This window comes from Poecilia mexicana, unplaced genomic scaffold (assembly GCF_051168715.1).
Source record: "Poecilia mexicana isolate PSO_F unplaced genomic scaffold, ASM5116871v1 scaffold_1, whole genome shotgun sequence".
NCBI classification, from domain to species: Eukaryota; Metazoa; Chordata; class Actinopteri; order Cyprinodontiformes; family Poeciliidae; genus Poecilia; species Poecilia mexicana.
Window position 1 is genome coordinate 1,270,844 of NW_028263370.1, and position 12,003 is coordinate 1,282,846.

The 12,003-nt window shown below is 37.5% G+C and overlaps 2 protein-coding genes across 3 annotated transcripts in view; both read left to right on the forward strand.

Moving 5' to 3' along the window:
- Positions 1-2,431, forward strand: part of trim2a (tripartite motif containing 2a) — a 39,255-nt gene extending 36,824 nt beyond the window's left edge. For both annotated transcript variants that reach the window (XM_088008851.1, XM_088009136.1), the window contains exon 12: positions 535-2,431. In XM_088008851.1, coding sequence (XP_087864977.1) covers positions 535-687 — 153 coding nt within the window. In that variant the 3' untranslated portion in view covers positions 688-2,431. The remainder of the gene's footprint in view (positions 1-534) is intronic.
- A 400-nt stretch (positions 2,432-2,831) lies between these two features.
- mnd1 (meiotic nuclear divisions 1 homolog (S. cerevisiae)) overlaps positions 2,832-12,003 on the forward strand; it is a 36,149-nt gene continuing 26,977 nt past the window's right edge. Inside the window, exons 1-2 of the mRNA XM_088009566.1 lie at positions 2,832-3,042; positions 3,635-3,700. Of these exons, the coding sequence (XP_087865692.1) occupies positions 3,040-3,042; positions 3,635-3,700 (69 nt within the window). The 5' untranslated portion in view covers positions 2,832-3,039. The remainder of the gene's footprint in view (positions 3,043-3,634; positions 3,701-12,003) is intronic.

Consider the following 12,003-nt stretch of genomic DNA (forward strand, 5'->3'; position numbering starts at 1 on the left):
TATTTTACGCATAAGTCGGCATGTATAAAAATGAACTTGGCGTGAAAATGTGCGTAAATATATGCAGACTTTGAGCTGCTGTGAAAATGTGCAGCAGCCACGCAAACTTTTTATGTGGACAATTTTAAACTACAAAGCGCCAAAACTCGCCTAAATCCACTGAAATCCGATTTCATTCAATATTTTTTAGACCAAGAAGCATCAAACCCGATGTTTTTTCATGATTTTAATATTTTATTGTTTAAACGTAAAACAATGAAACTGAACCACATTTATCCTCAGAGAACACTATAACAGGCACACAAAATAAAGAAAATAAAAATAAAATATTGTGAAAACCTCACTCGAATGTAAATAATAATTTTCCTCAGTTTGATGCATCTGTAGGGTAATGTCATTCTCACTGAAAAAGAAAAAGCAGGGTTGGATCAGCAGATTGTTTGATTGTTTCTAAGAAAAGTCAACCAGCAAAGTGGTTCTAAACATGATGTAAGTCATGAATGGAGGGGTACTGATGCTGCGTTTCTTTTGCAGGTGTTTGATGCCAGTGGTTCCTTCCTCTCCTACATCAACACGTCGGCAGACCCGCTCTACGGCCCACAGGGACTGGCACTCACCTCTGACGGACATGTGGTGGTCGCAGATTCTGGCAACCACTGCTTCAAAGTCTACCGCTATCTGCAGTAGCTCACCTTTCTACACCTGCTTACTACCAGGAAATGGTAGACTGGAAAGACTGGAACACTCTGCATTCATCAACTCATCCATTCATTCTTTCCACTGTGCCATCTGTTAGGCTTTTTTCTTGATTCTGAAGCAATAACTCATCACAGGTAGTTGTTGCTGGTTAGTGATTTGAAGAAGTTGATCACGACTTTCACAAGACATTTGGAGTGTGCTAACATGAAGCTTTAATAGCGATACACCCAGAACTTGTCAACAGATTTTAGGAAACTGGAAACAAACTGCTGCACTGGTTTTGAAAATGACTTGCTTGTTAAGTGAAAATAAGATGTGTATATTAAACTACAGTTTAGGTACCTCAGAAATATACAGATATTACTGCACTTTTCTGATAAAATGCCCTTAAGATGCCTCACAATTTGCCTGTTCACTCTCAGAATAAAAAAAATAGTGTAGGATGATTTGAAGCATGACCACACAATACTATGCATGCTGTTTTTAGCAAACATCTTATCTACTACAGTGTACTGCATTGAAACTACAGAGTTCAGTATCACAAGCTTATCACTTAAAATGCCTCCACAGTTTCAGTTTTTCAGTATTTCCATCAAAAAACAGCTATTTGGTTCTGTTATAATTTTAAGTAGAACTGATTTCTTGATTGGTTTTAAGAAAACGAAATGGATGCATTTACATCACAAACATGGGCCACCTGATATTGACCTGAGTGGATCGCAATGAGTGACATGAATAAATATTTCAATTACATAATTAAAATTAATTTGGATATACAGATGATAAATAAATGTATCTTGGATTATTTGTGTCAATATTTATTTAAAATATAATGGTTTAATTGTGAAATTTCTTTAATCTTAAAGTGTTATATTTTAAGATCCATTACAATTATTTTGATATTTATTTAATTAATTTGTTCTCCATATATTGTATGAGGGTCCAAAATGACACAAGCCTACTCTAATAAGTTTATTCAATATTTCAAAAGGTATTTATTATACAAGTGTAATATATTATTAATTGTACAAGTCAATAAAAGTGTACATTTTAAAATAAAACTTGAATCACTATGAAATTAAAGTCCGTTGGAAAATATTAGCCTACTGTCACTTTGGTTCATACCACAAGTGATATTATATGATATTCTACAACAGAATGGAGACAGTCTTATTTTTATTATGATCACTTATAAATATTCCACAACTTGTTTATTGAACATTTGGCCCTCAATAGTGCAGCAATTAACCATGAAATAACGTAGACAGTCAGGCAACGAATGTGTTTTTTAAAATAAATATTTTAGCATCATATTTCATAATTATCCATAGATTGCTACAAAATAAACTGACACATCTAAATATTCATGTTTTATTGAACTGTTTGTTTGTGATAGTGTTTGGATCTCCATAGGCATCAGCTGTGCATACATGTGTGATGTGCCTGAGATTCAGATGTGCAGAAATCCTGTTTGAAAACTTTGGCCATTTTGGGGAAATATGGCTTTAATTTTGCATCACTGGTTCCAGAACTGCTAAGCTTTAATAACCCTCACTTATCCTAATATGCTATTATGTCTTTTCAATATCTCTGCAAGTGCTAGTTACAGGTTGGTGGTTATCTTGCAGATCTAGAAGATGTGATATGTATATAAACATTTGGTGTATATAATGTAAAATAGGATCCACTTTTGTTTTAAGGCCTTTACCATAAACAATCTTGAAACACACAACTGGTATTTGTCTTCATGAGGTCAGTCATTCAATTTCTACACAAGACTGTAAAGTAGTTTCTTTACTTTTTTTTTGGTCTTGTATATAGTTGTAATTCCAAATTGAATTAAAGAGCCAAAGCGGGAAAATGTTTGGGTTCATGGGGGAGAACGCGTGTAAGGAGAAAAAAATTGTAATTTAAAGAAAAATTAGTTTTATATTGCGATGTTGCTACTATAATGCAGAAGAGGGCAGCACTAGAATAGATGATCAAGCTGATGCCTTCGAGGACGATTGGGGAAAAAATCTTTATGCAGATTACCTAGACATGTACTACCACTTTTTACGAGTTAAAATAGTTACTTTCAGTTTCCCTTATGATCCTCAGTCACTGCATTTTAGCAAAAATGTCCAGTTTTCTTGCAACACATCTGTGTTAAATGGTAGTGGGAGAATTTACGAGTAGACTTGAATGCAGCATTCACCCCTGACACTGTGTCGCGGGAGATTCAGTAGCACCCAGGCGATGTTTTTGTAGTTTGGATTACAGATATACTGAAAGTAGTATTTTGCGGTTAAACTACCCTAAACGTTGTTACCGGTGTAACTGGTGCAGTCCCGCCTGAAAATGGTAAGTAAATTTTTTCTTAGTTCGGAATTGATGATCAGCGGTTGAGGCATTCGTGTACCTAGCCAGCAACGAGTTCTTTTTCAAGCTAGTTTATAATGAAACGCCACCCGACTGTCTGCTGTTTACCAACTAAAACCCAGGAGATATCTTTCACAAACCTAATGGTGAGAATGACTGGTGGCTTTCTATTTTAAGGGGCTAAATCTAAAGTCAACGTTAAGTCAAAAAGAAAGTTGACGCCACATTCGTCATGTCGCCATCCATATTGAGAGAGGCAAATTCGCCACAAGGGGAAAAATTACATCAAGCTAAATCGTTATAGTTTGTTATTTATAGCACTAGTTATAGATGATTAATATAAAACCAAAAATGACTGCAAATCATTCTAAGACGGAACAGACAAGATAAAACAACTTATCTTAATTTACCTCTAAAATGTATCAATCCACTAAATTAAAATCAAGTATGCTTATATTTCAGTTGTACGTATTTTGGTGATTATTTAAACTGTAGATTAATTACACAGAAATAAATTTGTTAGTGGTTTATTGGTTTCTAATTTTTTTGCGATCATCATTTGGATCTGTTGCAGTCAAAAAAGAAAGGACTCAGTTTGGAAGAGAAGAGAATTCGGATGATGGAGATTTTCTTCGAATCTGTAAGTTTTTCAGTTACTGGTGAATAAATGATTTTTTCATGGCATGAAAAATTCTACTGTGCCAGTCCAACTTCCAGCAGTTACACACTGAAGTAGAATGAGACCCTCTTCACTCTTTTGTTCGTAAATGCTATAAAACATTCTGACAAAAATGCTTAAAGCCCTGAAATATTATATTGCCTTTCAGTCAATCTGTCTCTACAGAGACAGATTATTGTTAAAAATTATGATGATGGAGAGGTTGTCATATGCAGAGACAGGTCTCCTGATGGGGTGAGTATTCAGATGATGTTATGATCTGTAGTGAGAGGGTGGAAGAGCAGGGGTGTCCAAACATTTTGCAAAGGGGGCCAGATTTGGTGTGTTAAAAATGTAGGGGGGCCGACCTGGGCAGACATTCTTTACATAGAACACCAATATATTTAAACAAATTTCAGCAAGCCATTCTGTGTTTTACATTTGCTTTTTTATTTTAATTTCAGCCATCTTAAGCATGTCTTTTGGTTCATTTGAAACATGTATATCATATGCAATTGAATATTCACTTAACTTCACTTTTTTAACACTAACTTTTTTCTAACGGTTAAACAGAAGTAATTGTACTCTTGTGTGCAAATTACATTTGAAACATAAAAAAATATCTCACCATGGTAGTTCAATATTTACAGAATTTTTAAATAAATTGTTTAAGTTGACAGAAAATATTAAAGTATTACTGTGTAATTATATGTTACAGGAAATGTCTCCTGTGAAATACTATTTAAACCTGCAACTAGTCTAGAAACAACAAATTTGCACTTCTGTAGATCCAAATTAAGTCAGCAGCTCCGTCGGGCCCCCAAGAGCTTTAGGGGCCCCATAAACGCTAATATTTTAAAACAGACCACAGATACATAAATGTAACACTTGTTTATTGAGATTATCAATGCTGTTAAACTTGATTCAATTTCAGCATACATAAATTAACAGATTTTAAATTGTTTAACATTTAAATGCAAGATTTTAAGGAGCTGGCAAGTTTACTTTGTAAAAGTTCAAAGAACAATATTCATAGTTAAATTGTTTTGTTACCATAGCAACAATCTGATGTTGTGAGTTTAATCTTTGAATTTACAAATACAAATTAGTAAACTGCGATTATAACTTATTGCTTTTTAGGCTGGCCAATTAAACTACTCCTTTCTCCCATATTTCACTAACTCTAACACAGAAGCTGTTAGAGGTGCTGATGATTTTAGCAGCCAGATGGCCCCTAAGTTAAAGTCTGTGCAAGGCCTCATGCAGCCTTGGACCGGCCCTGCACAACGAGTAAATCCGCTGCACTGCGCAGAGATGCGCAACAAACAGGAGATTTGGCTTTAGTAGTTGTTCCATTTCGTGTCTGTTGAGTTTTTAATCGTCACAGAAACTATTCTGGTTAGTCGAGTTTATGGGACTCGACCGTGTCTGACGGTCACGAGTTTCTCAGATCTCCGTGCACCGCGCGCATTAACTCTAAGTAGATAACGCATTTGATATGGGTTGATGCATCGTATAACCGGAAAAATAATACTAAAAATAATAATAAAATAATATAAAATCAGCGTGATGCGTGACTAGGAGGAGAGCGCGAAAGCTCTTCATCGGGCTGAACCTGCATGATGAGGTTAGCGCTGCTTATCCACAAACGCTCCGGCCAACCGGGACCACAGACATAAACTTTACAGGGAAGACAGACACAGAGCCACACGCTGGGCAACGTGTTGAGATGTAAACACCACATATAATTGTTCGTTCACAAAGATAAATCATTCTCACCACTCCACAACGCGCACCTCTGAATTCGCTACAAGTTATTCCTTCGGTTCACACTGAGCTGCGCAACCAGAGCTAACGCGGCGGGTTTTAAACTCTTACGTAGAGTTGACCAAAGGATCATAATTCCTCACAGCAAGTTGATGTAAATATCCATACAGGTCAGCCTGTGTCCAATTTGAGTGAAAGGAGGCGCGCGTGATCCACACTGAGGTAAAGTAGCAGCAGTGCGCGAAGCAAAGTGCAGAGGCAAAGCGCAGAAGCGCCAGCTGTGTGATTAGTTCACGCGCTGTTGGCTTTAAATGCATAAAATATAAACCTATCTGCTATCCTTAAGGATATTTTTTTTTTCCTTGAAATGTAAACAAGCAACGCTTAGCCTGGCATTGAGGCTAGTAAAGCATGGCGGGTCGCCAGGCTTATAATACACTGGGGGAAACCCTGACTTGTCTGCATTAATGTGATACTGAGATCTGGACTGCAGCACATAGGCCAGGTCTGGTTCAAAGGCAGTGGTATTGATGCACAAGATGTCTCGTAAGTGAGAGTCCATTATTTAAGTTCACAACCAAGAATATCTTCTCACACAAATACGTTGACTAGGGTTGCAACCCGTCCCGTCCCATATTTGGCTGTTAAATGTAGCGTGCCGTATTGAACCTAAACGGGACGCGATTTGTTCCGTATTCTATAGACATAGACGGGACCAAAGAAGTGGTCCCCGAGTAGTTTATATAGTAGGCTGCCCCAGTCATTGTTTCACTCACGGTGTTGCGATATTGCGCCCAACTGCTTTCTGGGTAGCACAGACCAACCGACACGCTGCCGCCGCAGTCCCGCCCCCCCGGCTTTAAATATATAGGGACTTGGTAACTCTAGTTGAAGTGCAAGCGCGTGCACCCCCCCATGAGACTAGGACGATGCGTCCTTTATTTTGATTTCTGACAGGTGGCAACCCTAACGTCGACCCAAACAAGCTTAGCATTTTCTTACCAAATGCTCGAATCTCTCGAAACCTGTCCTTATCCAGCTGTTGGTAAAAGTTCGCGAGAGAAAGCTGCTGGTGCCGACCATAGACATAATATAAGAATAGACGCCTCATGGACCGCTCTTGCCTATTGTTGCTGACGAGATTTAGGGCGGCCATCTTGGAGCGGTCCACCACTCCACTCAGCGTTATGTGTTTAGCAGCACAATGACGTATCAGCGCATTTAATCGATCATAACACGCTTTTTTGTTACTGGAAACCATATTCAAACATCTATCAAAGCAACATTTATGAACAATTGTATTTTTAAGTATGTTTTTAATACATAGTTCAGCATATTTAAATATGCTTAGTGGCTATAACAATAGAATAGGAATGGAATATTCTGATATCGATGTATGAAGGGCATATTACAAAGCACACAGCCGTTCATAATTTATTTAATAAATTATTTAGTAATATTAATACATATTTATTTAACTGTACAAACACAAATAAAAAACAATTAATAATGACACAAATAAATAATGATTAATACTGAATAATATATATTGGATACATGTTTATATGTGTGTATACATACATACAGACAGAGAGACAGACAAACAGATAGATACATAGATAAATGTATATGTTTTTCAGCCGACGAGTTCTAGCTTCAGTGATTCAGCAGCTGAGATTGAGTCCAAGATCCGATGTGAGATTCATCCGTGCTGTGCAGTGAATCTGTCTCTCTTAAAAGATATTTCCCACTTCTTCCTCACATCGTGTATTTATGAAACCTTCAAAACAAAGACGGAAGATTTAGGATGTATCTTACTTTTGACAGAGTGAAAGAATTACATATAAATAATAGTTTTTACCACCTGTGTAAACTTTGCTGGTGAATGTTATAACACATAATATAAGTTTTATAATATATGTTACATTGTTTCATTTCTAATATAGGCTCTTGTGTCAGATAATCTAAGTCAATGTTAGAGAATAATTAATTTTTTTAGATTTACAGAATCTCAGTTAGCCTTCATAGCGGGGCTGAACCCGTATTACACCAAGCACTGTAGCTAATATTAGCTGGTATCTCACCGGTGGACATAAATACAGTAAAGTAATGTTCTAATCACAAAATATACACAATAATATGTCCATCTTACTTATGAAATGTTGTTTGTGGAGCCCTCACATCAATAGTCCATCAATCCGAACAACAATATCCCTCAGTGGTGAGGCATCTTCTGCTGTTTTGGTTGAGCAAAGTAGGAAGGACGACCGCTCCAAGATGGCCGCCGTATTTCCTGCTCCGGAGCAGCCAATGCGGGGTCTATTTTTATAGTATGTCTATGGTGCCGACCGCAGCTCTCTGCGTCACACTGCAACTCAATCAGCTCCAGCTGCAAATGGTCTGAGTCACACGGGCTGTTGCCCTCTAGTGGGTAAATGAGGAACAGCATTTAGTGTGTAAGCTACGCCATATGCAGGTAACAGCACTGCTGCCCAATGTATTAATTCTACGTGTGGGCCAGACATTATTGATTTTATGACAGAGGCTGCGGGCCGGATGAAATTTGACCACGGGCCGCATTTGGTCCCCGGGCCGGACTTTAGACATGTCTGGTCTAGAGAGAAGAGAAATGAAAGATCTTTTCAGTTTGTTGTATAACATGTGACTAAAAGCCTTACTATAGCATTCAGTCAACTGTGAGAAGGCTGGAACTGATGGTAAAATGGTGATTTATTAAAGCCATCCTTGTATGTCATCAACCACTGTAAGAACTAAACAAGGAAAATAAAAATTACAATTGTTTTCATCGTTCATGAAGCATAGCTCATTACATTTATACAATTCCTTTCATTAATCATTAATTAAGTAATCAAAATTAAAATATTTAAATAAACTTCAATCGCCGTTACCATGTTCCCTTATTGACTGAAGCTAAATTTAAGTTGATTTTTATGTGTTTTTCTGCCTTGCTGTTAACCTTTTCCTTCACTGCAGTTTACCTTTTCCCATAGCACTGTTGGATACATATACAGAACTTTGCCAAAATAAAAGCATAAAACTTTAATGGCAGTTACAAGAAACAAAGTAATTATATTCATTTGACCTTTACACTTATTGGGGCCTGCCATAGCAATGCAGCAGTGACTCTCCCTATGTCACTGCTAACCCTAGCCCTAACCCTAATGCATGGCAGGCACCTATTGTTCTACACCCAATAGAATGTCTCTATTCTAGTGTTTCATTATTTCTTTATCATTATCAGTCAGAATGCATTACTGCATTCTCACTTATTAAGATCCTGCTCACATTTTTCGGTCTGCTATCTTCAACTAATTGTGCTAATTCATATATCAAAACGTTTGGCTTCTTCAGGAGACTGCTGCTATGACTTTTGCTAAAATTCACTACTGTACTTTTTGAAATAATTGCCCTTTTGTGCAGATTTTTTGCCCCATTGAAATACATGGTGGGATTCTCTAACTGTTATCAGTTACTAGAGATCTACTTTAGTAACTGCCGTTTTTGAACTTTTAGTGCTTTTTGATAAACAAAATGATGCTGTTCATACATATTTCACTCTAGAGAAATAATTTATGCATTAAAATGTAGCCATGTCAACTGTTTCAATGTTTTGCTATAATTCACTGCTTCAAATATTTCTGTTTTTTTCTGCTTCTGCTAAATTATGCTTCTTTCACTGTTTAATTGTTTCAACTATTTCTGGTTTTGTACTGATTTCCGCTTCTGCTAATTTATGCTTTTTCCTATGTTGCTATGTTTCACTGTTTAATTGTTCCAACTATTTCTATTTCTTATCCTTTCTTCTACTACTTAAGCTTTTCTCAACTTTTTCTTGCATTTCTGCTGCAGTCATTCTGCAAATATGCATTCTCACGGCTGTTTCGCTAGGAACAGCTATTTTTCTAGTCAGTGAGAATGGATTCAATGCATTCTCACTACTAGTGTTTCTGTTTCCCTGTATTATTATTATCCAGTCTTCTGTACGTTTTTTGTTCGTTGACTACTTCTACTATCTTTCACTAATTGTACTAATTCATATATCAAAACATTCAGCTTCTTCAGGAGAATGGTGCTATGACTTTTGGTAAACTTCACTATTGTACTTTTTGAAATAATTGCCCTTTTGTGCAAATTTTTGCCCCATTGAAATATATGGTGGAATTCACTAACTGACGTCAGTGGACTCTTTGCACCTCAGCTTCCGCGTTTAGGGAAAAGCGGCTTGATTGTTTCCGATCCAATAAAAATATAATTTTACACTAGGGCTTGGCCAAGGTTTGTACATCGATCCGAAGCCCCAACAAGTCAGCTGGAGAAAGGTTTTAGATGTTCGCCTCGTTATACATTCACTGACACGAAGGTGGGTTTTACTTAAACTTTGGGCTAACATTAACCTTAGCTTATGCTAGTAGGCAATATTCTCGGACATTGTTCTTGTAAAAATGTGCTATATAAGTATCTAAACATTCTAACGGACAATGTTTTTCTTATTTTCAAGTATATTATGTGTGTTTATTGTCGTTAGTGTCAGAGACTAGCGGAGAGGTTACGGTTCGGGCTTTTTACTTCCGAAGCCTGACGAAGCACAAGCCTCATAGCTTAACAGTAGCGCAGCTCTGGTGTCAGAGATCTGGTTCAGCTGTTCAGGTTCAAAGTTGCTGCTTTTAGAAAAATATGACAGTGTTGTAGGGCTGTTGTAAACGAATATTTTAGTAATTGAGTAATCTATCGATTATTCTTACGATTAATCGAGTAATCGGATAAAAAAAATTATAAAATGAAATATTGGTAAATCTGGCATAATACCGGTGTTACTATCAGATATCAATATCAGTCCAATTTTTCATATTTGAGCATCCCTAACAGTTGCTTTTTTGTAGTTTAGAAAACTAACCTGTAACAATAATAGCTCACTTTCTAAGTTAACCAGAAGAAAAGTTATAGAAAAATCTGAAATTATATTGAATTTAATAACAAAGAGGCAGGCTCACAAATATGCTTATAAAAAATGTCTACAATCCAGCTTTTAGTTTATGTATTCATCTTCAGTGAGTTTAATAGATTAATTAAACTCACCTTGCCACCTAACCTGTCACGCTTTGGGTTTGAAAATACGGGAAATGCCGCCTGGAGTGGGAGGAGAGGGCGAATGAACGAACGTAAGATGGGGTGGAGGGGAGGAAATAGACCAGCGGACTGAGGAACCGTTAGACCGGGGGACGAACACGGGGGGAAGCAATACGGGATATTTACAACACCTTCACTGGTCACACTCAGAAACTCATCTACCAGCCATGTACGATGCGCTCCGCCACCCGTTTCTTCAGACCGGGATATGAAATTTATTGTGCGGTTCGTCGGTAAAGCTACATTTACACGGTAAGCATCAGCTACTCAGCCGCCCGCCCTGTTCAGGCTATCCGCTCACCTCAGCGCTCTTCCCGCCGTTCGCTTTCAACCAGCAGCCCCGGAGGAGAAATGCTGCCGTACTCCAGGCATTCCCCCAGTCATTTTAAGGATGCTTATTGGTTCCCCAAAAACGATAAAAAGTCGGGCATTATCATCAATCAATAAAATCCCCACGGGCCAATCTTGAAGATTGGACTTTATGCCGCTGAGACTTAGCTTTTGTCAACAACTCAGAGGCGGAAGTGAGAGCTCCGCGCAACGCAAATGAAGTCCCGGCCGGAACACGGTGCGCCAACTAATAAAACATAAATTAACGAAGCTTCGAGGCAGGTAAATTTTCCTCGAGGACTTTTAGTAATCGAAGTACTCGAATCATTCGAGGAATCGTTTCAGCCCTACAGTGTTGCTTCATGTCTCCATGTTATTTCGTTTTATTACCTTTGCATGTTTCTTGTGAAGAGCTCAGATAGGACGTTGTTTACAGCAGTATGTACAGGCGGATCAGTTGTTCGGCTGTCTGGCTCTGGTCTGCTCTTATTGAAAAATTTCAAAATAAAAGCCTTGACAATTTTTACATCATGTAATTGCTCTTTTTTGCATTAGATAACTGTTTAATAAATCCACTGTTACACATGGGATTAGTGTTGCCATTTCAAATGAAGTTTACTGAAAGTTTCAAAATAAAAGCCTGCATACTCCCCTCACGTCAGTGCACCCCCATAGGCAGTGCAATAATATTAAGCTTTTTTTATGTTTTTTTTTTTTTCTCAGGATAGTGAACTGCCTTGGGCAGCAAAGCAGTTCATTAACATTAGCACAAACATTAGCATTTCACCGCCCCCCACTAGTGCACTTCCTTGCACGCATTAGCATTAGTCTTTTACCTAAAATAACCTATTTGTTAAATTTCTTACTTATTTGCCAAGTTTAGTATACTGAATGGAGTAAGTCAATAACAGACAACATGCTAGTGATGCCCAACATGCTACTGATAGTCTTCATGCTAATATTAGCATTTTGGCATATTTTAGTTTATGCATTAATTTTAACACACTGAATGGTACAAGTAGAGCTTAGTCCACATGCTT